General features: G+C 55.5%; 1 protein-coding gene across 1 annotated transcript; it reads right to left on the reverse strand.

Annotated features, from left to right (window-relative positions):
- Positions 1 to 221: 221 nt before the first annotated feature.
- On the reverse strand, positions 222 to 27,716 carry EHD1 (EH domain containing 1). The gene is made up of 6 exons (XM_055247796.2): positions 27,616 to 27,716; positions 26,031 to 26,457; positions 22,183 to 22,280; positions 7,643 to 8,055; positions 2,804 to 2,968; positions 222 to 2,339 (listed from the first exon to the last, which is right to left on the reverse strand). Exons 1-6 carry the CDS (start codon positions 27,632 to 27,634, stop codon positions 1,815 to 1,817), a joined length of 1,647 nt encoding a protein of 548 aa, XP_055103771.1. The 5' UTR covers positions 27,635 to 27,716; the 3' UTR covers positions 222 to 1,814.

Raw genomic sequence — 27,716 nt, forward strand, 5'->3', positions numbered from 1 at the left:
ACAGGGAAGGGAGCATCACCCCCGAAAACCCTTTTCCCTACAAGCCTGGCCCTCTTAGTAGGACGGGGCAGCTACTGCCCAGCAAAGCAGGACTGGGCAGGGTTGGTCACCTTGCCCCGGCAGCCTTGCCACTCTGTCCCTGCTGGCATCACCCCCGCAGACACCAGGGGAGGACGGCCCAGGACTGCTGCCCCTGGAAAAGACAAGGAAGCACCCGAAGCTTTGGCACAGTTCAGACTTTTTAATGCAAGGAGAGTCTTCACTTCTCTTCCCACAGGTGTGAACAAGCCACTGCAACTTCAACAGTGACTTCCCGGCAAGGACAGCGCCCGCATCCATCCTCACCTAATACTGTATGGAGTGACGGGCTAGGGAGAACAAGGCCAGTTCCTGCAGACTCCGAGCAGCGCTGGGGAGAAGCTCCCTGAGACCCCCGCGGGGAGAGCCTGGTGGGAAGCCCAGCTTTGTGGCACCTGGTGCTCCACCTGCCTTGGTACTATCACAGCCCGGACAGTGGCCACTGGCCTGCAAGTGCGCCCGGGTCCTGGAGGCTGGGCTCAATGGCCCCAGGCAGAGGAGGGGGAGGCGGCCTGAACTGGCCCAGGCCACTGGGCCGCAAGGCTCCGGTTTCTTATTGCTCAGCCTGGGGCCAGGGGCATTGTAAGGACATCCAAATGAGCTGCCTTCCTTTGCTAAACAGAGGAAGGAAGGTAGGAAATGAAGGGGGGATTACAGGAGAAGGGGCTGCGTTTTCCCCTGGTCCCCGCTGTCTGGACATGAAAGCCTAGCCAGAACCATGGGCTTCCTCTTACCAGCACCAAGCTGTCCTGAGGCCCCGCCACCCCCACCCACCACCCACCTCCCACTGTGGAGGATGCGTCCCAAAGCTCCAGTTAAGTGAGAGGGTAGGGCAGGAGCTGGGATGACCACCCTTCCTCAGCCAGGAAACGCAACGCTGGGGTCCAGGAATGGGGTGTTCCCCGGGTACCCACATCTAATGCCCCCGGGGCAAGGCTGCCCCTTGGCTGGAGGGTGGGAAGGGGAGACAAAAATCACAGCTTTTGAACAGTGGTTGGGAAGTTACTGGGAAATTTGGTCAAGTATGAAAGATGTCACTTTACAGAACAGAAACTAGCTTATGTATTTTTCTGGAAGACATTCTCCTACTCCCCTGAACCCCCCAAAAAAGACCGAGGTGGCTGGGCCCTGCTTCTGTGACTGCTGAGCGGGGTGGCATGTCGGAGCCGGTGGGGTGCGGGAGGAAAAGGGCAGGGCCCGCGCACGGGGAGCCTGGACCCAGGAGGGGAAGGCACAAGAACCCACTTCGCCCGAGAGCACGGGGAAGGCAGAGCCAGGTGAGGAAGGAAGCTACGGCCCTGTGAAGCAACCTCAGCTCAGAAGCAAACGGAGGGTGCCTGGTGTTCCTGTCCACGCAGCCCCAGCCTGCAAAAAGGGCGACCTGGCTCCCCCGCGGTGGCAGTCGCTGCACTGTCCAGCTCCAGCCAGAGCAAAGGCCGGGGGGCAGAGGCCGTGCACACAGGGCTGTCACACAGGGGAGGCGGTGACAAAGAACGCTGCCTCTAACGTTATATATTAAAATAGCCATAGTTCTTGTGCACAAAATTCCATCATCTCACCCCTGCCTCCCCCGCCAGGCCCAGGAACAGCCTTAAAAGAAAGATGGTGTTTTCCTTTTCGAGAGGCGAGGAAACATCCACTGTCTTTACGGACCTTGAGAAACGGTGAGCCTTCCCCTACCCCTGTCTCTGCCTCCCGGCCGGGCATGCAGATGGCAGGTGCAGGGCCGGGCGCCATCACTCGTGCCTGCGCTTGGAGGGCGGCACCAGGTGCGGGGGCAGGTCGGCAGGCAGCTCGTGGCCCTCCAGCTTGACCTTGATGAGGTGGTTGGCCAGCGCGAACTCCTCATCGTCCAGCAGCCCGTCCTTGTCCACGTCGGCCAGCTTCCAGATCTTCCCTAGCACGGTGTTGGGGAGCTTGGACTTCACCATCTCCTTCTTGGCGTTGGCGCCCGTGATCTTGCCGTTGACAGGGGACAGCGTGTAGAAGATCTCGTCGTAGGTGGGCTTGTCCTTGCCCACCACCCACTCCACGTCGTCGATGCCCTCGCCGGCCCCCTCGCCATAGCCGTGACCGAACGGCCCATTCATGGTGCCGTCAAAGGCGCCGCCCTTGACCACCTGGGAAGGCATCAGGGACTCCTCCTGCCGCACCATCACCATCAGCCGCGCGATGTCGTTAGCTAGCATGTCGTCCACCGTGTCCAGCAGCTTGGGCTTCAGGGCCTGGAACTTGCTGAAGTCCTGGGTCTGCAGGAGTTCCTGTGGGCGGGGGAGGAAGGACAAGGGCTGGGAAGGGTGGCCCCTCCCAGACTCCAGGCCAAGTGGTTCCAGTGAGGGCTTCACAAGCAGAAAGTGCTGCTCCCCCACACTAGCAGGGGCGTCTCAGCAAACCCATCTGGCCCTTGGCTCTCTAACCTGTACACAGGAGGCAACTCCAGCTCTTTCCTTGCAGGGCTGCAGCAAGGATTAATGGACAGGGCACCAGAGCGCCTGGCATGACCCTGCCCTCCTCCCACCACGAAGGGTGAGTCACCACATTCCCCTCTGCAGTGTCACCGCCTGGGTCAACTTTGAATTGGGTGGGGTGCTGGTGATTAACCCAGCTGCTTCCGTTCAGGGAGGCCCTTTCCCATGGAGATGGGATTCCCTCCAAATCCAGTGCCCTGGGCCTTCCTCCTGCCCTGATGGCCACCAGCCTGCATGGGGCCTCGGGACAGCCGTACCTGCATCTTGCGGAGGCTCGGGAAGTCCCCAGGGGAGATCTGGTGCTCACGCTCAATCTTCTGGTAGATCTCTCCCAGGTTGTTCACCAGCTCTTTCTTTTTGCTCTCTTTACCAAAGACATTGGGCATCTCCTTCTTGAGGGAGCTGATGATGTAGGCGTGAACCTGTGAGGACAAGGGGTGAGCATCAGGCGCTCTCTTGGCCCAGGCTGCCCCTGAGAGCAGAGCCTCCAAGGACACTCCAAGGTGCTCGCTCAGGAACAGGGAAGCGGGAGGGATGGGTCAAGCTCAAGGCCGCTACCACCACCGGCTCCCATGGGCCTAGGAGCAGACACATTCTGGCAAGAGCCACAGCTGTTCACTGCCGCCGGACAGAGGACAGGACGGGAAAACGCACTTGAAACAGAAGACAACAGGCCAGGCGCGGTGGCTCACACTTGTAATCCCAGCACTTTGGGAGGCTGAGGCGGGTGGATCACGAGGTCAGGAGAGTGAGACCACGGTGAAACCCCGTCTCTACTAAAAATACAAAAAATTAGCCGGGCGTGGTGGCGGTTGCCTGTAGTCCCAGCTACTCGGAGAGGCTGAGGCAGGAGAATGGCATGAATCCGGGAGGCGGAGCTTGCAGTGAGCCGAGATTGTGCCACTGCACTCCAGCCTGGGCGACAGAGCGAGACTCCGTCTCAAAAAAAAAAAAAAAAGAAAGAAACAGAAGACAACAGCCTTGGCCTTGCACGGATCATTGTGATGATTCAGGAATAGTAAAACCAAGTCTGTCAACCCAAAGAAGGCCATTTGTTGTGCACCGCTGGGCACATCACATACCCCCCGTTCAACCCTCACCGCACATCACATACCCTCCGTTCAACCCTCACCGCACACCACATACCCTCCGTTCAACCCTCACCGCACACCACATACCCTCCGTTCAACCCTCACCGCAGCCCTGCGGGGTGGGATTCTCCCAACCCAGCCCTAAGCAAGGCTGGGAAAGGCTGCCTGGGGCACTTGGCTCCCACGCAGAGGAGCTGGGATTGGAACCCAGGGCTGCTGAAGGTGCCCCACAGCCCATGTTCTTTCTGTTTCTCTGCAAGCTCCCTTCCCCCGAGCTGCCCCCTCCCATGCAGCAGAGCAGGGAGCAGGCTTCCTGCAGGGCCCACCTGCCCGCATGTCCAAATCCCTGCCGAGGGCCGACGGAGCCGACAGAACTCCAATGGGCGTGTGCCACGCTCCACTCCATCATCACAGCTCGGATGACGAAGGATTCGAAAAATCCCACAAAGGCTTCTCCTGGCGGTTGCCAGCTTTATCCAAGAGTCAATACCTTGCTTAGACATGTGCCAGTTCAGGGCAGCACCCCCTTCATTTCCCCCCCAGCAAGCTGGGAACCTGGCAGCCCAGCCCTCAGATCCCTCGGCCTTGCCAAGTCGTGTCCAGCCATGGAGGGCTGCAGCCAGCCAGCCTCGCTGCCCTTCTCCCTGGCTCCAGCCCATCCACCACCCCACTCAGCCTGAGCCTGTGTGCCCTGGGCGGGGGCCTGGCTGAGAACTGCCTGAGGGAGGCAGCCCAGTGCCATGTGGGTCTGGATCTAGGGTCTCCCCAGGGACACTGTGGCAGGCAGATCCCAGGCCGGTGGGAGTCACCACAGAGAGCACCACTCACTCCAGGAAAAGGAAGTGGCAGGTGTGAGGCAACATTGGAGGCCACAGGGTTGTCCAGGTACGGTGACTCAGTGTGCCTGGAGCCTGGCGGTCACACACGGTCTCACAGACAACCAGGCAGGGGCTCATGCCTGCCCCTTGTCCTGTCTGTCTTCAAAGGTGGCTGAGCAGGGGAGCTCTCTCTGCACTGCAAAGAGAGAGCCTCAGCTAGGGCCACACCCACACTCCTCAGCTCAGGACGTCCTTTGTCCTTTGAGGCCGGGGTCAGTCACCCAGGTTTTTGTATGGGTTCCTCTCTCAAAGCTGGCTCCACTCACAGGGAGGCTCCAGAAGGGAGATATCTAGAAAAACATCCAGCCAGCCGGGAGCAGTGGCTCACGCCTATAATCCCAGCATTTTGGGAGGCCGAGGCAGGCGGATCACCTAAAGTCAGGAGTTCGAGACCAGCCTGATCAACATGGTGAAACCCAGTCTCTACTAAAATATAAAAATTAGCCGGGCATGGTGGCGGATGCCTGTAATCCCAGCTACTCAGGAGGCTGAGGCAGGAGAATGGCTTGAGCCTGGGAAGCGGAGGTTGCAGTGAGCCAAGACTGTACCACTACACTCCAGCCTGGGTGACAGAGTGAGACTCCATCTCCAAAAAATCAAAAAATAAAATAATAAAATTAAAAATAAGAAAAACACGCAGCCCTGTGTCCTCCAGAGCAGGCATCCGACCCACACCCGTGCATACAGCTCATGGAGGTTCAGGCCAGAATGAGAATTCCTCATCTGCAGGGTGAGGTGGGCCCCAGAGTACTTGGGGCACAAGGGGAGGACAGTGGTGGCAAAGGATGAAGGGTCAGTTCTCACTGCTCAGACTAGGTAGCACCCACATGCCCTCTGACTATCTGGCCTGGAGACAGAGTGGGTACGAGGCCCACTGTGCTCAACACCTGCAGTCTCCAAGCCTCTGAGCAGGCAGGCGCATGGGCTCCCCAGGAAGTGCCCATCCTCAGTCTTCAGTTACATTCTGGAGATCAGGGGACTGTGACCCTGGCCACAGGCACAGCTGTCACTGAAGCCTTAATACCCACACGATGTCTGCCCTGGTACCCCCTGCATGCCACGAGGTGGGGGCAAGCACCCTGCTCTCTGTGCTGTCTCACTGAAGAACTGGGGACATATCACCAAAGGGCCTGGCTTGGCAGGCAGGACAGTTCCTGCCATGCTCTGGCCTGGCCTGGAGATGGGAGCTACAGCAAGGGCCCTTTTTTTTTTTTTTTTTTTTTTTTTTTAAATTTTTAAATTAAATAGAGACAGGGTCTCACTAGGTTGCTCAGGCTGGTCTCTAACTCCTGGCCTTAAGGGATCCTCCTGCTTTGGCCTCCCAAAGTGCTGGGATTACAGGCGTGAGCCACCATGCCTGGCCAGAGCCTATTTTTTTTCTTTTTTTTTTTTTTTTGAGACAGAGTCTTGCTCTGCCGCCCAGGCTGGAGTGCAGTGGCGTGATCTCAGCTCACTGCAACCTCTGCCTCCTGGGTTCAGGTGATTCTCCTGTCTCAGCCTCCTAAGTAGCTGGGATTACAGGCACGCACCACCACGCCTGGCTAATTTTTGTATTTTGTTTTAGTAGAGATGGGGGTTTCTCCATGTTTGCCAGGCTGGTCTCGAACTCCTGACCTCAGGTGATGCGCCCACCCACCTTGGCCTCCCAAAGTGCTGGAATTACGGGCATGAGCCACCATGCCTGGCTGGAGCCTATTTCTTAAACAACTGAGCCCTGTGCTAAGAGCCTGAAAGAATAGCTAGGTGCCCTGCTGAGATACAAATGTGGGCTTGGTCACTTCTCAGCTGTTCAGACAATCTGTGTCAAACACTCCTGTCCACGGGGTCAACCCCAACCACAGCCGGGACTGTCACTCATGGTGACTCGTCTAGGCCTGCTCACGATAGGGTGCTATCCAAAGTCAGACACCCCAAGGGCATGTGTTCTGTCATTCTGTGTTGGAAGGGCCCGCCGGTGGCATAAACCTTCGTTTCCTGGCCCCAGCCACGCCGGCTGTCACTCAAGTACTTGGTCATACACTGAGATTCCAAACCCTTTGGCCATTCAGAGGCTGCTGATAGGTGCCACCAGGCCTGGGCTGCCAGGAGACATAAGGATGGTCTGCGAGGCCTGCTGGACTGACACCGCCTCAGCGTGACCTTGGCTTCCATGCCCAGTGCTTCCCAGGCTGCAGGCTGGCACCCCGTCTCCTCACGAGCTGCTTCCTGTTGCAGCTTAAGCTTCAGCTCCTGCCAGGCCTCCCCCAGCCCTTCTACTCCACTGGGACAGCCCCTAACACCAGCTCCCACAGCAGCCTGTGCTCACTCCGGGACGACACAAATAACTGATGTTTATTTTTTGTTTGCGTGCTCTGCTTTCCCCATGAAGGCTGAGGAGTGGACAGGGGCTGTGTGTCACTCCCCGCCATGTCCCTGGCGTCCAGCACTGTGCTGAGTGCACTTCAGGCTCAGTAAACCCCAGAGGGGTAATCCCAGCACTCTGGGAGGCTGAGGTGGGCAGATCACCTGAGGTCAGGAGTTTGAGACCAGCCTGGCCAACATGGTGAAACTCTGTCTCTAGTAAAAATACAAAAATTAGCTGGGCATAGTGGTGCGTGCCTGTGATCTCAGCTACTCGGGAGGCTGAGGTAGGAGAATCGTTTGAACCTGGGAGGTAGAGGTTGCTATGTACCGAAATCATGCCACTGCACTCCAGCCTGGGCAACAGAGCGAGACTCCACCTCAAAAACAAAAACAAAAACAAAAAACCCTAGAGGGAAGCCAACAAGCCTCAGAGCTCTATCCCCCAACACCCCATTTCTGAGGCTGCCTCCTTTGCTTCAGTGGTAACTTCCTGTGTGCTGTTTCTGTGTTGTAAGCATAGTCAAACCCTTCTTGAAATTAGATGGGGTATAAACCACAAACAGAACAGGTTTAGAGGGAGGCTGGGTAGAGAATCTCATTTAAGAGCAGGCTGCACGCGAGTGCTGACCAAAGACCGGTTTCTATAGAGGGAAACAGCGCAGTGCAGGTCTGCCTGTGAAGTGAGCTGGGAAGGGTCTAGGGCAAGCCTGGGGCCCTGAGTGCCAGTCTCAGAGCCCCACGGCCCTGCCTGGCAATAGGCTGCTCCCCTCACCCCAGGGTCTACCTTGGCCAGCCGCGCCCTCTTGATCAGGTCATTGAGCTTCCTGAGGGCGGCGTTTCGGGGCAGAGACTGGATGTCCTTGAAGAGGTCCTGCTCCTCGGCCTCGAAGAGCTTGCGGTTGTCAGGGATGAGGAGCGGGTGGGACCAGAAGGAGCCAATGTAGACCCTGACCACCTCGGGGGTGTTGATGATCTTGCCCAGGGACCACATGAGGGCCCCGTACACCCGCATCAGCTGCTGCGTCTCGATCTGGTCTGCCTTGTTCAGCACCACGCGGATCTTGTCCTCATGGTTCTTCAGAGCCTTGATCACTTCCGAGAACTCATCAGAGATGTCCAGCTTGTGGGCGTCGAAGAGCAGAATGATGCGGTCCACACGCTCGGCAAACCACTCCAGGACGGCTGCAAAGTCATAGCCTGGGGGGAAGAGAAGGGAGAGCTCAGGGGCGCCAAGGGACCTGCTGCTCTGATGGCTCTCATCTCCAACCTGGCCTGGTATTTCTCAGCCTGAGATAATTTTTAAAACTCCTATAGGCCAGGCGTGGTGGCTTACACCTGTAATCCCAACACTTTGGGAGGCCAAGGTGGGAGGATCACGAGGTCATGAGTTTCACACTAGCCTGGCCAACATAGTGAAACCGTGTCTCCACTAAAAATACACAAATTAGCTGGGCATGGTGGCGCAAGCCTGTAGTCCCAGCCTACTCATGAGGCTGAGGCAGGAGAATTGCTTGAACCCAGGAGGCGGAGGTTGTGGTGAGCCGAGATCGTGCCACTGCACTCCAGCCTGGGCAACAGAGCGAGACTCCGTCTCTAAATAAATAAAATAAAATAAAATAAAATTCGTAGAAAGGGCCAGGTGCGGTGGCTCACGCCTGTAATCCCAGCACTTTGGGAGGCCGAGGTGGGTGGATCACCTGAGGTCAGGAGTTCGAGACCAGCCTGGACAACATGGGTAAGCCTCATCTCTACTAAGAATACAAAAATTAGCCAGGTTTGGTGGTGGGCACCTGTAATCCCAGTTACTCGAGAGGCTGAGGCAGGAGAATTGCTTGAACCTGGGTGGCAGAGGTTGCAGTGAGCTGAGATTGCACCACTGCACTCCAGCCTGGGCAACAGTGCGAGACCCCATCTCAAAAAAAAAAAAAATAGCTGGGTGTGGTGGCACATGCCTGTAGTCCTAGCTACTCAGGAGGCTGAGGCAGGAGAATTGCTTGAACCTGGGAGGCAGAGGTTGCAGTGAGCCGAGATCACACCACTGCACTCCAGCCTGCATGACAGAGCGAGACTCTGTCTCAAAATAAAAAAAAAAATTCCTATAAGGTGTTCATCTAGACAGCACAGCACCCTGAGGGCAGCATTATCTCCCCTATTCCTGCCCCCACCATAACACTCCCCAACCCATGTAGCACTTGGCATAAACAGGTGCTAATGCAAAAGTCATCCCACAGTGCAAGCTCTAAGGTGGATCAGACGAGGGCGAGAGTGAGAAGGAGACCCAGCACTGTGCTCAGCACAGCACAGAGGGTAGAACATAGACTCCAGTGTTGCCACCTGCCAGCTGTGTGCCCTGGGACGGTAGTGACAAGAGGCGCCTGCAACAGTAACTGCAGCTGCTACTTGTTCAGTGCTGATGTGCCAGGCTCCCCATTTTGCAGGAATCTCACTTATTTTCTGCAACAAGGGTTGACAAACTACAGCTCAGGGATCAAACCTGGCCCACCACCTGTTTGTATAAATAAAGTTTTACTGAAACACAACCATGCTCATTTGTATTATCCATGGCTTCTTTTGTCTGACACAGCAGAGTTCAGTCGTTGTGACAGAAACTATAAGGTCTGCGAAGCTGGAAGTATTAACTATCCGACCCTTACAGAAAAAGTTTGCTGACCTCTGCTCTACAAGAAGCCCAGGAAGTGCTACAAACCACTTCCCCTTCCTAGGTCTTAAACACTTCTCCAAAACAAAGTGGTTGGACTGGACAGACTCCAGCTTTAAGCTCTATATTCTTTTTTAAAAAAATTTGTATTCATTTTTTTTAGAGACAGCGTTTTGCTCTGCCACCCAGGCTGGAGTGCAGTGGCACAATCTTGGCTCACTGCAACCTTGAACTCCTGGGCTCAAGCCATCCCCCCACCTTAGACTCCCGAGTAGCTGGGACTACAGGCGTGTGCCACCATGTCTGGCTAATTTTTAAATTTTTATTTTGTAGAGATGGGGGTCTCACTATGCTGTCTATGCTGAACTCCTGGGCTCAAAGAGATCCTCCTGCCTTGACCTCCCAAAGTGCTGGGATGACAGGCCTGAGCCACCGCAGCTGGATTCTAAACTCTATTCTATATTGCTTCCCACCAATCCATTATGGCCCAATTAAGGACCACCAATTAAAGTGAATTCTGTCGCCTGTGGCAGAGACTGCTAATTGAAATTCCTCCTAGAAGGAACCAGATATAACTATCTAGTTTCAGCTGGATTCATGGCCTCCCAGCTTGAGACTGCATTTCCCAGCCTCCTTCAGCAGAATGAACAAGAAAAGGTGCATCAGCCCTCTGCTGTTTTCTCCCTCCTGAGGACTGGGATGCTGATGTGATGGGAGGAGCTGGAGGAAGCACCTTCCGTTCAGAGATGAAAGCTGCATGTTCAGAATGGCCTTAGACTGTTGTTTTTCACATAAACTATAGGCTATCTGACTTAAGCCAATGATTTTTGGGTCTCCGTAACAGCGGTTTAATTTGAATCCTATATGACAACTAGGCCTCTTCAAAATATTTCCACTTCAGCCTGGGCAACATAGCAAAATCCCGACTCTACAAAGGTGGTGCAGGCCTGTAGTCCCAGCTACTTGGGAGACTAAGGCAGGAGGATAACCTGAGCCCAGAAGGTTGAGGCTGCAGTGAGCCGTGATCATGCCACCGCATTCCAGCCTGGGCGACAGAGCGACACCCTGTCTCAAAAACAAAACAAAAGAAATCGTCACCTCTTCCTCTGCCCCTAGAGTAAAACTTCTGTCCCTCCTGGTCTAGGAAGAGTAAGGAGTGACAGGCGGGCCATGTGGAAACAAAGGCCTAGAGTCCTTGGGGAGCTTGGGCCCCACCCCCAAGGGGCACATCCTCTCTGCCTGATTCTGGGCAAGCCTCCATGTCCCTGGCTCAGTCTTCCCACAGGTCCCAGGCCACCCAAACGTAGGCCGGCCCTCTTCAGAAGCACCAAGTACTTCCCAGAGAGCAGTCAGGCTCTGGAAATAAGCGGGAGAAGCCACTCCTGCACACAACAGTCTGAGAGTCGCATAGCTTGAGCCCAAACCTGTCCTCAGCCCACCGCCCGCTCCTGGGATCTCTAAGAAAAACACTCATCACCCTTTTGCGAAGCTGAGGATGGAGACGGGCGCTCTCTAGACTGAGGGGGCAGAAAAACAGCAGCGAGGGGGGAACTCCAAGGACAAAGCGTTAAGGAAAAGCAGCAGCTGGACAGGGTCGCCCGAGGTGATGGGAGGGCAGCCCTGCCGTCCCCCAGTGGGAGCTGCTGCTGACTCCTCCACTACACAGGCTCCCCCTTGGTGGCATCCGCTGCTCCCACCCTGCAAAGCCCTCTAGGACAAAGGCAGGTCTACAGACCGGGCTCTCGAGAGGCTGCCTCTACGCACAAGCGCGCCAAGATAAATGGCACCACGGGGTATGCGGAGTCAAGCTCACTCACGGGATAAACACGCCTGCCGCCTGCCCTGGCCCCAGGCCCAAGCGTGCTTGGCGCCATCTGTGAGCCCAAAGCCACAGGGGCGTGGAGCCCCTCCCCACACCTGGCGCTCCCAGAAGGAACTCGGGCCACTAAGATGGCTCTGCACTCCACTCCCGCCCCCTGCCACTGACTCTGTGACCTGAGTTCTTTTCCTAACTTCTCAGTTACTTTCTCCATCTGTGAAATTTAAATACCAATTCCTCGGCCGGCGCTGCAGGGAGGAGGGCGTGTGGGAGCACTGAGCCTCCAGCCCAGGACCCAGCAGGGACAGCCTCCTCGGCAGGCCGGGGCAGGGGAAGCCAGGGCTCTGTGGGAACAAGGGGCCAGCCGCCTGGACCCATCACCGGTCAAGGACTTTCATCCTTGAGCAAAGTCACCAAAATGTAAGGAAAATCCCAAATCCACAGCTTCAGCCACACAGCCTCGGCAGCCTCTCCACAGGTGATGTGCAGCCGTTCCTCACCCCAGCCCAACAGCAAATAGAGCACTCTGACCAGAAACAGCCCTGGGCCAAGGTTCTTAACAGGGTAGGAGTGCAGGGGAGCCAGGGTCCTGGCCTCCAGCCTGGGCGGAGAGGCCCGATCAGCCTTCCAGAGACTCAGGCGGATGGTAGGAGACAGCAGAGCTGCCAGATTCCCTGTGCCCAGAAGGTGTGGAAGGGCATCGCGCCAGGGCACCTCATGCCACCACATGCTCCTGCTTCCAAAGTACAAGGCTCCGAGCACCCGGACTCCCTGCAGCTGGCTCTGAGCTCCACAGGAGAGGATGCCCGAAGAGTGAAGTCTCGGCAGAAAACCAGAAAGAGAGGCCAAGGGCAACATGAGGGAAGCAGGGGCAGGGAGAGGCTGCCTCTGCCCCCAGGGGATGAGGCCACACTAGATGAGCCTGCAGGGCCTGCCTGGGGCCCACAGCCCACAGCCTTTTATGGCCAGCTCTGGGAACACAGGTCAGTACTGAAAAGGCGATGACTCAAGGACTCAGGCTTCTCGCTCAGCAGAAAGGGGGCCCAACTTCTCCCCTTGTCAAATCATTTGTCTTCAGCCCGCCACAAGCTGAAACTAGAATTCACACAGCTGGGGAGGCTGTGATGCCAAAACCGAGTTCTTGGGAACCAGGGCGCCCTGATGGGCTGTGCTCAGCCCATGTTAGCTTTGGCCTGGGAGTCAGGACGGCGCCTGGGGAGCTGAGGTCACCCTCCCAAACTCCACCCAGCAAAGCCCCACTCCCCCCTCCCCCTGGATAGCTGGGGGGCCCTGGGGAAAGAGAGAAAAAGGAGGGGAAGGAAGAAGGAAGAGTCAGCACTCCAAAACTCCCTGCCCCAGGTCCAGAAGCCCGGCCCCACCTGCCCTGAAACCCAGTTACTGGCCGTCATCTCAAGCTGGAGTCAACAGAGGTAAGCCCATTTCTTTGCAGGTGACTAAAATTTCCTGTTTATTACAGAAAATGTGCTTTTGCTGTGAGGGAAACACAGTGACTGGCCAGCCACACCCACAGGTGACAAAAAGGGCCACAGCACTCGGGCCTGTGCCATGCAGGCAGTGACCACGTAACTGCACGCCCCACCAGGCCCACCGGCGCTCCTTAGCCCACTAGGCCCTCACTGCCCTCAAAGGCACCTCACTCAGCCTTAAAGACGCCGGGTTTCAAGAGGTGCCAAAGGCTACACCGCACAGTGGTAGCACTGAGCCACTCTCTGGATCAGAGCTGGACGGCCGGTGACAAGTACAGAACAGGGCTTGCCAGCACCCCCGGCACTGCCCAAGGCAACAAGCCTTCAGGCTTTGGAACCCACCAAGGTAGGGGCCTTGCTGTTAGCTTGACTAGCTCAGGCCCCGGTGGGAGTGACAGAACTGACACCTAGCAAAAGGACACAGAAAACATGGCCCAAGCAGGTGGGCTGGAGAGAAAGGCCCGCCTGCAGAGGGAGGGGTTTTAGTGAGTAAAAGCCAGAGCCCCCTCTGATAAGGGATCATAAGCCACCAGGAAGCTCTGGCTCAGAAAATCCTGGGACCTAGAAGACGTGATGCTAAGTGATGAAGTAAGCCTGTCACCTTTTCCAAAGATGACACACACGCAGCCAACAAGCATATGAAAAAACACTCAGCATCACTAATCATTAGAGAAATGCAAATCAAACCACAATGAGACACCATCTCATTAACAGTCAGAATGGCTATTATTAAAAAGTCTAAAAATAACAGATGCTGGTGAGGTTGTAGAGAAAAGGGAACATTTATACACTGCTGGTGGGAATGTAAACCAGTTCAGCCACTGTGAAAAGCAGCTTGGCAATTTCTGAAAGAACTTAAAACAGAACTACCATTCGACTCAGCAATCACGTTACTGGGCATAAACCCTAAGGAAGAGAAATCATTCTGCCATAAGGACACATGCACACATATGTCCATCGCAGCACTATTCATGATAGCAAAGATGGAATCCACCTAAATACCCATCAACAGTAGACTGGATAAAGAAAACATGGTACATATACCACAGAGAATACTATGCAGCCATAAAAAGGAACAAGATCATGACCTTTGCAGCAACATGGACGGAGCTGGAGACCATTATCCTCAGCAAACTAACACTGGAACAGAAAACAAAATACCGCATGTTCTCACTCATCCGTGGGTGTGAAACATGGAGTACACATGGCAACAAAGAAGAGAACAATAGACACCAGGGCCTGCCTGAGGGTGGAATGGGTGAGGACAGGAAAACTGCCTAGCAGGCTGGGCATGGTGGCTCACGCTTGTAATAGCAGCACTCTGGGAGGCTGAGGCAGGAGGACTGCTTGAGTCCAGCCTGGGCAACATAGCAAGACTCCTTCTCTACAAAAATTTAAAGAATTTGGGTGTGGTGGCATGCATCTGTGCATCTGTATTCCCAGCTACTTGGGACACTGAGGTAAGAGGATTGTTTGGGCCCGGGAGGTTGAGGCTACAGTGAGCTGTGATTGTGACACTGCACTCCCAGTCTGGGTGACAGAGACCCTGTCTCCAAAAAAAAAAAAAAAAAAAAAGAAAAGAAAAACTACCTATCAGATACTATGCTTATTACCTGGGTGATGAAATAATCTGCACACCAAACCCCACCACACTCCATTTACCTGTATAACAAACCTGTACATGTACCCTGAACCTAAAAGTTTTTTTAAAACATCCTGTCACAAAAGGACAGATACGGCACTGTAGGATTCCACTTACAGGAGATACCAGGAGTAATCAAGTGCACAGAAAAGGAATATAGAATGGGGAGTGCAGGGGCTGCGGGGTGCAGGGAGCCGGGAGGGGACCTGGTGTTGAACAGGAAGAGTTTCCATTTGGGAACTGAAGAGCTCTGGAGCTGGATGGTGGTGACGGCTGAACAATGAAGAATGTGCTAAATGCCAGTGAAATGCACACCTACAAATACTTAAAATCTACTTTTCTGGGGCCCATGACCAAAAAACATGGTTAAAATGAGGCCAGGCGCAGTGGCTCGCACCTGTAATCCCAGTGCTTTGGGAGGCCAAGGCGGGCTGATCACCTGAGGTCAGGAGTTCGAGACCAGCCTGACCAACATGGTGAAACCCCGTCTCCACTAAAAAGACAAAAATTAGCCAGGTATGGTGCCGTGCGCCTGTAATCCCAGCTACCCAAGAGGCCGAGGCAGGAGAACCGCTGGAACTCGGGAGGCAGAGGCTGCTGTGAGCCGAGATTGCACCACTGCACTTCGGCCTGGGCAACAGAGCAAGACTCTGTCTCAAAAGAAAAAAAAAAAAAAAAAAGGCTGAGCGCGGCGGCTCATGCCAGCAATCCCAGCACTTTGGGAGGCCGAGGTGGGCGAATCACCTGAGGTCAGGAGTTCAAGACCAGCCTGGTCAACATGGTGAAACCCTGTCTCTGCTAAAAATACAAAAATTAGCTGTGCATAGTGGCAGGCACCTGTAATCCCAGCTACTTGGGAGGCTGAGGCGGGAGAATTGCTTGAATCCAGAGGCGGAGGTTGCAGTGAGCCGAGATTGATCGTGCCACTGTACTCCAGCCCGGGCAATAAGAGTAAAACTCCATCTCCGCCCCCACCCCCCCAAAAAAAGATTAAAATGGTAAATATTATATGTTAGGTGTATTTTATCACAATTTTTAAAAAGTGAAAATGAAAAGTCCTGGGGCTGTGGGATGATGGAACAGAGTGGCTCTGGGCAACCAGGCTGAGCCAGGCGTGGCACCTCAGGGTAGCGTGCACGCAGGTGCCTCTCATGGCGACCCACGTCCCACCCAGCCTCCTCCAGGCCACTGTGGCTCTGGGGCACCCCTCTCCAGGCGCTGGCCTTACAGGATCTGCCTTCCTGAGAAAAGCCGGACCATGTTTCCCGCCAGCACAGAAGGGGAAGAGGGAGGTTCTCAGGCCTCCCCGCCCTACCCCAGTAGCCTCCAAAACACAGGTAGTTCCAGCCGCAGGGGGAAAAGCTGCTTTATACATTCCAAAGATTTCTAGAACACGAAACAATAGAGGGTTTGTCTCCAATCGACTTTTGTTTCCTGTCATTCAAGCTGCATGGGCTTCAGTATTTCTCACCCTAGCTCTCCATCACACAGGTTTCCAACGCGTGCTGGGCCTCGTTCCTGGGCTTGTTCAGGCTGAAGCTCCTCTGGAAGGGTTTTCCAGTGGAGCACAGAGGCGCCTCCATTCCTCAGCATTTACCTGAGAGCAGCAGCAGCACACGCCCACACAAAGCATGAACTTGATTCAAAACTGCCCCAGGTGGAACAACCCAAGCGCCTCCAACAGGTGAATGAATGACAACGGATGGTGCATCCCTATGATGGGACAAGGACCCCCAACAAAGAGGAGCGGGCCACGGGGGCTCTCAAACACATGGATGCAGCTCAGAAGCATCCTGCTAAGTGAAGGTGGAAGCAAAAGGCTTCATCCTGTATGATTCCATTTAGGTGATATTCCGGAAAAGGCAAAAGTTAGAGACAAAGGTCAGTGGGCTGCCTGGGACCAGGAGTGACTACGAGGGGCACAGGAACTTTCGGGCGATGGGAATACTCTCTGTCATGGTGGTGGCAGCCCAGGAATGCTTTGCACAGCAGGGCGCCTGAGGAGGGTGGACTTCAATACACACAACGTAGACCCCAGCAAATCAGACAGAAGCAGCAAAAGAGGGGCGGGAGGGGGCAGAGGAACTCTGGAATCAGGCCCACATTTCCATCCTGAACCTTCTACTCAACAACCAGCTGTGTGACCCAGCAGGTCTCTGGCCTCTCAGAGCCTTGATTCCCAGCTTCTCGGTCTGTAACATGAAAGCAGTAGGTTTCCAGCTCGGAGGGCCGCGGGAGGATGGAGTGAGCCTGGCACACTGCGAGCAGGAGTAAATGTTTGCTCTTATTTACTAGCAGGATTTGTATTTTGGGCTTAAGAAGCTCAGATTCTGATGGGTGTGTAGGCAAGGACTTCAAACGCATGAAGAATGCCTCATCCCCCAAATATAAACGGAATGTTTGCAGGCGCTCGGCCAAGCTGCTCCCCAGCCCACCGCCAGCGCGCAGCCTGGGGAACAGGTGCTGAGCGCGGGCAGCGCCTGGTACGTCTCCTCTGCGGCAGAGCCTGCACGCCCCCAGCAAAGGCTGAGGCCAAAAGCTGTGTTGGCATCCTGGCCTGCTGGGCCACAGAGGGAGGCCACAGCCAGGTGGGGCGAGCAGAGGGTTTCGGGAGGCCTGGAGCTGGGAGCAAAGGAGGGCCTGGAACCCAATGGGAAACCCCGGCTGAGTCTGCACTTCCCTGAGGATACTCCCCAGGATGTTACTCAGATCACAGTCTGGAAAGCCCTGGGCTTTTCAATCTCTTGACTATGAACCAGCTGACACTTGAACACTTAACTGTGCACCAGGCACTAGGGCAAGAGCTTAACATGTAAATTCCGGTAATCTACAATAACTGGAGAGGCTATGGTGTTTCCTGATGGGCTGATGTGGCTCCCAGGGACTACAGCAACTCCCTAGAGCCACCCAGCTCCCCAAGTACTGACATGGGACTTGAACCTTCTGATCTACCTGTGCTATGGATGCTGAATCCAAGAGGGACACAGCACCTGGCCTGGCTCATGGCCTTTAGGCCGCCCCTGGGAGCATTTGATGGTCTTCGGAGCACCCTGGTGAAACCCCGGCCTGGGGGGGCTGCTGGCAGCGGCATCTCCATCTCAGGAGGTGTCGGCAGGAAGTGGGGGCGGCCCACAGCGCAGGCCCGCCTCTGGGCCAGAGGGCTCAGGACACACAGGTGGGAGTGTGGGCAGGGAGGCCCCATCCAACCACTAAGGATCAGGACAGCTCCCAGGCTTAGAGGGAGCCTGCAGACCATCAGAGGGCAAACGAGAGCCCAGGCCACCAGGCTCCCTGGATAGACCAAGGAGTCATTTATGGCTGGAGACATCTATGGCTGGAGACCCCAAGGGGTCATTTATGGCTGAGAACAGGGAAAACAATACCAGCACTGCTGTTCAAAGCCCCAGACCTCAGGTCCATTTCAGGACTGGAGTCTAACCTTGGGCGGGAGAGAAACAGAGGGTGGCCTCTGTGTGTCTCAGGAGGGCTGAGAAGGCCTCCACAGTAATGACCCAACAGGGGCAAAGATCTGTCTGACCCAAGCTCCCCGCACTCCTTCGCCCACAGCCTTCATGCCAAGGCACCCTTCTCAGCTCCGCCACAGTAGAAGCACAGCCCCTGCCTCGGTTCAAATCCTAGCGACGACACTTGCTGGCCTGCCTGTCATCTTGGGCCAATTACTCAACTTTCCTAAGCCTCTGCTTCCTCCTCTGAAAGGCAGGAGCTTCCTCCTAGATGCAGCTGCTGTGATAACTCAATGGAACTCACTGACGTGGCAGTGGCCAGCAGAAAGTCAGACACAAAGCTGGCCAGGTCTCTGATCTGCTACTGCAAGTAGAAACAACACTACCCTGCTGATACAGCTTTCATGGGGAGATTGAGGCACAAAAACTCCCGCTTAGTTCACCGTTGCCTAGTGACCACGGTAGGGAACGAACTGGCCGGGCTGCCCACAGAGGCCCCGCCAGGGGATGACTTGGCATGAGGCACCGCCGGGACCACGCAACTGGTCGGCAGCCCCTGGAGCCAAGGGCACCACCCCTGCCGGGCTCAGCTGCCCTTTGGAATGCCCTTATCAGTCACACAGGCAGCACTCAAGAACGAACGCAGCCCCCAGAGGCCACCTTTCTCTGCTGACACAGGAGAATAGTATCTTTAAAGTCACTCAGATTAGCACACAGGCAAAGGCAGCCCGAGAGACCCCAACCCGGCCCCCTTCTCGTCCCTGAGGCAGTCCTCAGGGATCCCTGACAGAGCCTGGCTGCATCCTGACTGCTTTGGGCCTGCACCAGCCCACCTTATCTTTTCCAGACCGTGTTTCCTGCACACATTAGGACCATGGGGAAAGGGGAAAAAAAGTCAGGAGGGGCCAGGCGGGGCCAGAGGGGTGGGAAATGGAAGTAAATGCCATTAGCAACCCCAATGTCCATCCACGGCCTGCACAAGGACATGTTTCCAGGGAACGGGCTGGCAGGCCAGGGGAGGCGTGTCGCGCTGGGGCCCTGGTGTGTGCTCTGCCAGCCCTATTTTTCTGAGAGGGAAACACCTGCTTTCCACGCCACTAGCAAAGGCAGTAGTAGGCGGCCAGCTCTGCCGGGAATGCACTGCTCCACTCCGACCTCCTCCGCTGGACAGGCCACACGGGCCTTTCCATGACTGATGGGCAAGGCCTCCAGGAAACAGAAATCCACTCCTCCTGTGTCCACCTAGCGGGGCTCATCCTGGAGTTTACACCCAGCACCTCCAAGAGGTACTGAGCGATGGTCTTTCTCCTGACAACAAAACACCAACATCATTCAAACCCTAACCAGGTAACTTTTAGTAAAACACATCTAAACCAAGGCCTCTAGGGCTATGGAGGAAAAGAAATGGTCTAGTAAAATCGGTTTGATCTTCTGCTACTTCACAGCAGGAAACCTCTCCTCCAATCAGAGTGATGTACTTCTCTTTCAGCCACCGGCTCCTTCCTGCCCATGATGGGTAGAGATGACCTTCTGTGGATATAGGGGAGCCTGGCCTCTCAGGGATGCAGAAGGGCCATACTTTGCACCTGGACGGGGAGGGAGGCCACACAGGCAGAGCAGGGCAGCACACTGACAGCAGCCTCGTGTCCTGCTGGCTTGCTCCTCCAACCTGTTGTCTGCACAGGCAACTCCAGGGCGGGGACCACAAGGCAACGTCTACGTCCACCCCTTGCTCCCAATCAAAACGCCATGCTGTGTCTGCAGATCCACTGATATGGAGCATACACTTTGGTGCTTGTCCCAGAGACAGCCAGTGTAGACACCTCTGCCTGCCTCTTTCCTACCAGGGAAAGGAAGCAGAGGGAGTGGGAGGTGGGGAGGGAGCATCTCAGAGGGCAGGGGCCAAAGCAAGCAACACAAGACATACAACCCCAGCCGAGCATGATGGCCCGTGCCTGTGGGCCCAGCTACTCGGGAGACTAAGGTAGAAGGATCACTTGAGCCCAGGAGTTCAAGGCAGTCATGATGCTTTGAGAGGCTGAAGCGGGCAGATCATCTGAGGTCAGGAGTTCAAGACCAGCCTGGCCAACATGGTGAAACCCGGTATCTACTAAAAATATAAAAATTAGCCAGGCGTGGTGGCATGCTCCTGTAATCCCAGCTACTCAGGAGGCTAAGGCGGGAGGATCGCTTGAACCAGGGAGGAGGAGGTTGCAGTGAACCGAGATCACGCCATTGCACTCCAGCCTGGGCAACAGAGCGAGACTCTGTCTCAAAAAAAAAAAAAAAAAAAAAGAGTAACTTATTCAGATTTTCTGACCTTGCTTTAGCAAATGACAGGGCTTTTGCTTATCTGGCATTTACTAAAACTAGGTTGGAACAACAATAGCAGTAAGAAATAAAAATACTAGCCCTCGCTTTTTTTTTTTTTTTTTTAGAAGGGGTCTCCAAATCTACTCCCTTAACTCCTAGGTGCATCACTGTCACCAGGGGTGGGAGAATCTAACAGCCTAACTGGCAGCTCTGAAACCAGATGAGGGCCAGTGATTTCAGTATGCTCTGATGCAGTCCCACACGGGCAAGGCCTGCAAGGCTGGAAGGAAAGAGAAGCAAGGTTTCTCAGCTCCAAGAACAGAGTCCCCACGCCCTCAGAGCCCTAGCAGAGAGACATGTGCACCCCGAATCCTAGCTGCTGGCTTTGACTGCAAGGCTCATCCAGCAAAGGCCAGTCCAGAGGGTAAGGGACACGGGAAGGATCTGCAAGTTAATCATCAACAAACTTGTCCACTTGTCCTCAACCCCTCTTTGAGTTTGATCTTATTTCATTTTCACATTTGGAGCTGTAGACTCCACTCCTCACCTGCCAGGTACCAGCCTACCCTCAAGCTCCTCCCAGAAAGCATCAGGCCCCAAAGCGCCCCATCCTTCTGTGAAAAAGGGGCAATGACAGATGGAGGACCCAGTTCAGGCTCATCCTGAACCAGATCTTCAAAAGAACTTGGCAGAATCTAGGCAGGAGTTTACACAATTGGAATGGGCATGGCGCACTACTGCACAGCATGAAGGCCTCAGCCAGGGAGGCTGCTGACTATCAACCTCTAAGCAAATGTAAGCAAATTTCCACCAGCCCCTAACTGTTTCATGAATTTCTACCAGCTTCTCCTTTTGCTTGGCTCTCTCTCAGTCCTGCTGGACTCATGAGGAATGTATATGGCTTTGAGGGGCAAAGGCTTTTAACACAGACTAAAGCTAATAAGCTCTGGGGACCAGGGGCTTGTTCAGAGTCAGCAATGCTTCCTGCACCCTCACAGCATGGCCTGATTCTGATCCTGTTGTTTCCAGCATGCCCCAGGGGTTCAAAAGCATGACAGCCACATAAGATTGGCTGTGGTCTCACCATGGCTGCTCCCATTGCCTGGGCCCAGGGAGCCAAGGAAGAAAGCAGCTCCCGCCCTCTCAGTGCACAGAGCACTGTGGAGATGGGAGGCTGATGTAAAATGGGTTCTTACTTGGACAATTTTTTTTTTTTTTGAGACAGAGTCTCATTCTGTTGCCCAGGCTGGAGTGCAGTGGCGTGATCTCGGCTCACTGCAAGCTCTGCCTCCCGGGTTCACGCCATTCTCCTGCCTCAGCCTCCCAAGTAGCTGGGACTACAGGCGCCCGCCACCACGCCCGGCTAATTTTTTCTATTTTTTAGTAGAGATGGGGTTTCACCGTGTTAGCCAGGATGGTCTCAATCTCCTGACCTCATGATCTGCCCGCCTCGGCCTCCCAAAGTGCTGGGATTACAGGCATGAGCCACTGCGCCTGGCCACATTTTTTTTTTAAGAAAGGCTGAGACTGGAAGAAATCTCGAGGGCAGCTGGGTGCGGCGGCTCATGCCTGTAATCCCAGCACTTTGAGAGGCCCAAGCAGGCAGATCACGAGGTCAGGAGTTCGAGACCAGCCTGGCCAGTATAGTGAAACCCCATCTCTACTAAAAATACAAAAATTAGCCAGGCATGGTGGCACATGCCTGTAATCCCAGCTACTCAGGAGGCTGAGGCAGGAGAATCGCTTGAACCCAGGAGGCGGAGGTTGCAGCGAGCTGAGATTGCGCCACTGCACTCCAGCCTGGGTGACACAGTAAGACTCTGTCAAAAAAAAAAAAAAAAGGAGAAATCTGAAGGGCAGCATCTGAACCAGGTTGCAGATCTTAGAGAGAAGGATGTGTAACAACACCAGCGGCCCGAGCTGTGGTCAGAGCTGTTTACCTCTGCTGATCCGCTGCTTCTCTCCAGACAAGATCCCGGGGGTGTCGATGATGCTGATGCTGTCCAGGACGGGGTTGGGCAGCTGGGCACACATGAACCTACATGAGAGCAAGAGCCAGAAGAGAGGCATCAAGACATAGTCATCGCTGCTCCGGACACAACAAAGGGCTCTCTGTACTCCTTCGCTCCATCTCTGGCTTCCTCTCCAGAAGCGGGGAACTGACAGGTGGTTTTCTATCGTCTTAGTTTCCCACGGTGGCCGGCAAATCATATGGACTTTCTCAACTGGGAATGCAACCAGCAGGCTCAAACTGACCCAAATCAGCACTTCCTCACACACTTTTCCCCTAGAGTTTGAGAGGTCAACTTTCAAGCTGCTGACTTGTTAGTGAAAACTGCGCACGCCTAGGTCACCATTCAATTCAGAGGGGAAGCAGAAGGTCACACTCGGATGCTGAAATCCCGTCTTAGAATCTTCCACCACTTGGCTAAATCTCCACACTGAAGAGAGCTGGCAGCTTCCTACTGCTGCTAGGGCCGGCCCTGCCCTTTCAACCAGCCGCTTGGGTGAGGGAATTGAAATGGACGGCCGGCAAAAGCTGGGGACCACACAGGCTGGTAGACAGTGGGACGGAGAAGCACAGACACGCCATTCTCTGAAAGTCAGAGCAGGCTAAGGATGAACAAAGCCGTGGAGAGGCTGGCGACTTGCGGGCCAGGGCTCAGCTACGCACATCTGAGTTTCACACTAAGCTTAGAACAGCCCAGAAAGGCAAGGGGCAGTCTCAGTTGAGAGCAGGGATTCTTCACTGGACACAGAAAAAGCTCATTTAAAAACTTCTCTGAAAGGCCAGGTGTGGTGGCTCACGCCTGTAATCCTAGTACTTTGGGAGGCCAAGGCGGGCGGATCACTTGAGGTCAGGAGTTCAAGACCAGCCTGGCCAACATGGTGAAACTCCATCTCTACCCAAAACAGAAAAATTAGCTGGGCATGGTGGCATGCGCCTGTAGTCCCAGCTACTCGGGAGGCTGAGGCAGGAGAATTGCTTGAACCCAGGAGGTAGAGGTTGCAGTGAGCCGAAATTGTGTGCCACTGCACTCCAGCCTGGGCAACAGAGCGAGACTCCGTCTCAAAAAAAAAAAAAAAAAAAAAAAAAAAAAAAAAAAAACTTCTCTGAAAAAGCTAGTGAGAGCAAAGAAAAGACTGACCCATTATCTGTAGGACACAGACTTGAAGCTGCCTTTCCAACAGACGGGAGGACTCTGAGCCGATCAGCTTCTCCCTTTGGCCCCATCCCCCAGCGACCAGGGGCCCACAGGCAGAGGGCAGCTGGCCAGGGTAAGGGGTGCTCTGCAAGGCAGTAGAGCAAGACCAGCTGACCTGCAGGGCAAGCAAAACGTGGGCCTCACTCTCACCAGTGCCAGCAGCAATGCATGCAGGCCAGGCCTGGCCTTCCTGCTGGGGACAGGAGGCGCTGGAGAGATGATTACAGAATAGAAGGATGGGAAGCAGAATTGGCTCTGGGAAGTCACATACATAAAAATGCCTTATAAATGAGCCCAGAAAGCAAGTTAATATCTATAGGACCCAGAAACCAGTTGTTCTGCAGTGCCCAGGGTATATGGCAGAAAACAAGAAAGGGAGCAAGCAGCAAAGATGCCTCCGATTCCATCTCACCAAGGCCACACAGGTTTCATCTCGCACAAGTGGCAGTCCCAGTTATGTAATGAGTTTTTGCAAGACACTCTTAGGACACCCTGACTGCCCCTTGCCTTGGTCTGCTCCAGCTGATTTCATTCTTAGAGCAGCCACATGGGGGAAAAGGCCGGAAAGTCAAGTTCACGACTCAATGAGTCTCTTTAAGACTTAGCCGGGAGAGGCTGTATCAGCCAGAGAAAAGCCCCCTTTGTTGCACCCTCCTCGCCGGGGACACTCCCCACACTACACATCCTGACACAGCTCAGGGCCTCAGCGCGGGCTGATAGGGCCCTTTCGGCAGGGCCATCAGTGATCAGGGATCCTCTGGAGATGAGGTGGCAGCAAGAAGGAAATAAACGTGTGCCACCTCTCAGATCCTGTGGCACCAATGTCATCAAAGCACCGGTCTCGGACAAAGCAATCCTGAATTGCTCTTTTTCGGGTAGAAGCAGCAGAAGGCAGTAACTGGCTATGCAAAAGCCAGGCAGTCAGTGCTGGCTGACCTAATGGGTGACTTCCACACATCAGCCGGACCCTCTGAGCCTCGGTTTCCTGAAACAGTGAGGTGGGGGGTGCCAAGATGATGTCTAAGATCCTTCCAGCTCTGAAACTCTAGGCTTCCAAATTCAGAAAACTGGTCCTGTGCCACGTCTCTCCTTTCAAAAAAGGTGTGCCCTCACAAGGAAAGTGAAGAGCTCAGGACAGCAGAGGCAGCAGGGGCAGTGACCCTTCCCATGGTTTCCCAAAGTTTTGCATGGAAGCAGAGACCTAACGCTTGGACTTTCTGGCACAGCTGCCAAACTTTCCACAGGGTCAAATGGCTTCCACCAGCTAATGGTTTCAGCTAATCACTTCTCTACCAGCGCACAAATCTTGAAATGAGGTAAGGTTGGGGCAAGAGGACTCCACCTCTTCAGGACCCTTAGCCCAAACGGCTGCACTCAACCTGGCCTTGACAAACATCAACAGCCGTAAAACAGGAGGGCAGGCTGAAATGCCTGGAAGTGGCAACAGACCCTGCTGAAGGTCAGCTCTGTGCCTGGAGTAGGCCTGGCCACCAGCTTGGCTCTAGGGCAAGCTGCCATGCACGGAAAGGAATGTGACCGTGCAGGGCGGGGACCCGGAAGGCAGGATTCAAAGATTCCTTCAGAGGCTCTTTGCTGGTGCAGAATTTGAAAGGCATGTGGAGTCCGTGAACGTGGGGTGGCAGGGAGGGCAGGGTCTGTGAAGTACTTTGGTATGACGCCTGGGGTTTGGGATGGGGATGTCTCGAGTTCCTTTGGAGAAAAGTGAGCCTAGGCATTGCACTCCTTGAGCGGCGGGAGCACTGTGTTTCATTCACAGCACTGAGACAGGCAGAGTCCTGGAGATCACTCTCCTTGTGTGCAGAGGCCACTTAACTGGAAAAGTGAGGTCCAAGTGGGTGAAGGAACCTCAGATTCTGTCCCTCAGTGCACAGAAGGGCTTAGGGCCAGAATCTCATTGCAGGGCTCCCACTGCCACCACCTCATCCTGCTTCCTGAAACCCCTCAAGGCAGCACTGACCTCTTGAGAACTGCCATTGGGAGAAGTGTTCAAACCTCAACTGTCCCCTGCCACCAAGGGGCTGCCCCAAAGTCAGCAAGCCACAGCAGATCCTCCTCCTCCCTCCTACACAAAACCACCGTCCCAGGGGAGGCAGAGCAGACCCACACCGCACCAGAGAAGGGAATGGCTAAAAGTTTCACTGTGTTTTGCTACTGACACTTAAGGAGACAGGGAGGGGAGGGTTGATTTCCGTGAATTAGGTGCATCCAGCCTGCAGGAAGGAGGTGGAGACCAAGAAAAGGAGTGCAGGAATGGCTCAGCTTCCTACTGCGGCCCTGGTTCTGAGGGGAGTGGGGCTGGGATCTGCAGAAGGCCTTGGTGGTTAACCTGGAAGATTCTGGGGACGACAGAAGCTGGGGGAGCCGACAACGCCCACTCTTAGACCTCCGGTGGGTTTTCTCTGGGAAGGGGCAGGGCCCTTGGACCAGGGAGTGGTCACTGAGGGTCTCACTGGGGCCTCGGAGACAAAGGACGGCGGGGCGACAGCCACGGGAGGGTCAGGCTCCGAGTGAGGGGTGTGCTCCGGCCGCGCCCCCCGCCCCCTGGAGTGATGAGTGGGTACCTGTTGAGGAAGGCGTTGCCAAAGGCGTTGAGCTTGCGGAAGGGGCGCCGCGGGTCCACCACGAGTGCGTTGCCCGGCACCACGCCCTCAGTGGGGCCGTGCATGACGGCGATGAAGGAGTCGGTGGTGGGCTCGGGCCCGATGCGCATCCCCGGGAAGTCCTGCTCGATCAGGTGTCGGATGAAGGTGGTCTTGCCCGTGCTGTACTGCCCCACCAGGAGCACCATGGGCTTGTTGTCGAAGTCAGCGTCCTCCAGCGCGGGCGAGTGGAACTCGTGGAAGCGGTAGTGCTCCTCCAGGGGCAACAGCTTCTGCGCGTACAGCTGCCGCAGTCCCTCAGCCACCGTCTGGAAGAGCTCCGGCTCCTTCTTGCGGCGGGCATCCTTGCTCACCCAGCTGAACATACTGCCGGACACGGGGCTGGCTGCTGCGGGGCAGAGCGGCGGCTGAGAGCTGGGCGAGAGCGCGGAGCCGAGGCGGGGCCGACCGGGGCAGGGAATGGGGAGCGACCCACACTGCGCAGGCGCACAGCCCAACCCGCCGAAGCGCCCTCTGCCGGGTACAGCGTGCTCCTCGCGGAGCGGCCTTTATAGGGTCGGTCCCTCACTGGCGGCTAGCGCCGCCGCGGCGGGGGCAGGGCGGAATTGGGAGGGGTAGGGAGGAGCCCCTCCCAGCCCCGCCCCTCCGACTCGTGCCACGTCTTCCCCTCCCCCGCCCCCATTGGCTGATTCCAAATCTCGCGAGGCTGTGGTCCGGGTGCCGTGGCAACCGCACCTGTTTCGCCCCGCCCCTCGTGGGGAGGCTCGCGACAGTGCTGCGGTTAGGAAGCCGAGGAGCAGGCGTTCGGCGCAGACGGTATCTGGGCTTGCGCGCCTTCCGGCACCGTGGGCCCCCCACACCCCCGGGGGATGGCTCCACGCGACACCCAGTCAGGCACCCTGGTTCCCTGACTACGCGCCGCGCCCGCCGTTCCCCACGTGCGGTCCTCCCGCTGGCTCGGAATCCCCGGAAGCATCGGAGTACCCCCGGGCCGCGGCACCTCCTCCTCTCAGCCCAGCTTCCCAGACACACACTGTCTTTGTCCCCTCATCTTTTATCTGCTTTAGGAGAGGGAGAGACAGGAAAGTGGTAGCAGAGCAAGCTGAGGGAGTAGAGAATCCGGGGCGGGGTGGTGACTGGGGAAAGAAAAATGGACAGGGAGAAGCGGGCACACGGGTAAACTGACCGGCAGCGAGAGGCCTGACCTCCCCTCAGGCCGACGGGGTGGGAATGGGAAAGGGACGCAAGCGAGGGAGGACATGGGTGACACCGGACGCGCGCGGGAGAAGAGAAGGCTTCCCCACAGAGGCTACAGCTGGGGCAGGGCAGGAGGGCATAAGGAGGAAGTTGAGGCCTTCTGGCCACTTGCGTTTTGGGAAGTGAAATCGGAAATTCCCTATGTGGGGAAGAGGGGAAGTGTGGGGGCGACAATGAAATCTTGTGGGAATTTAGGGGGAAGTTTAAAAACCCAAATACTTCCGCTTTCCTTTCGGGGTCACCACCATTTACCATAATTTACTGGGATCTGTGCCCTACCTCCGCTTACCAGTTCCTGGCTGTTCCATGGGGCTCACTCCCCCGCCATCCTCCCCGGCCACACACAGACCCCTTTGGCTGTCCAGGCTGGTGAGAATCTTCAGTGGGTGA

The sequence above is a fragment of the Symphalangus syndactylus genome, chromosome 1 (genome assembly GCF_028878055.3).
Source record: "Symphalangus syndactylus isolate Jambi chromosome 1, NHGRI_mSymSyn1-v2.1_pri, whole genome shotgun sequence".
Taxonomy (NCBI): Eukaryota; Metazoa; Chordata; class Mammalia; order Primates; family Hylobatidae; genus Symphalangus; species Symphalangus syndactylus.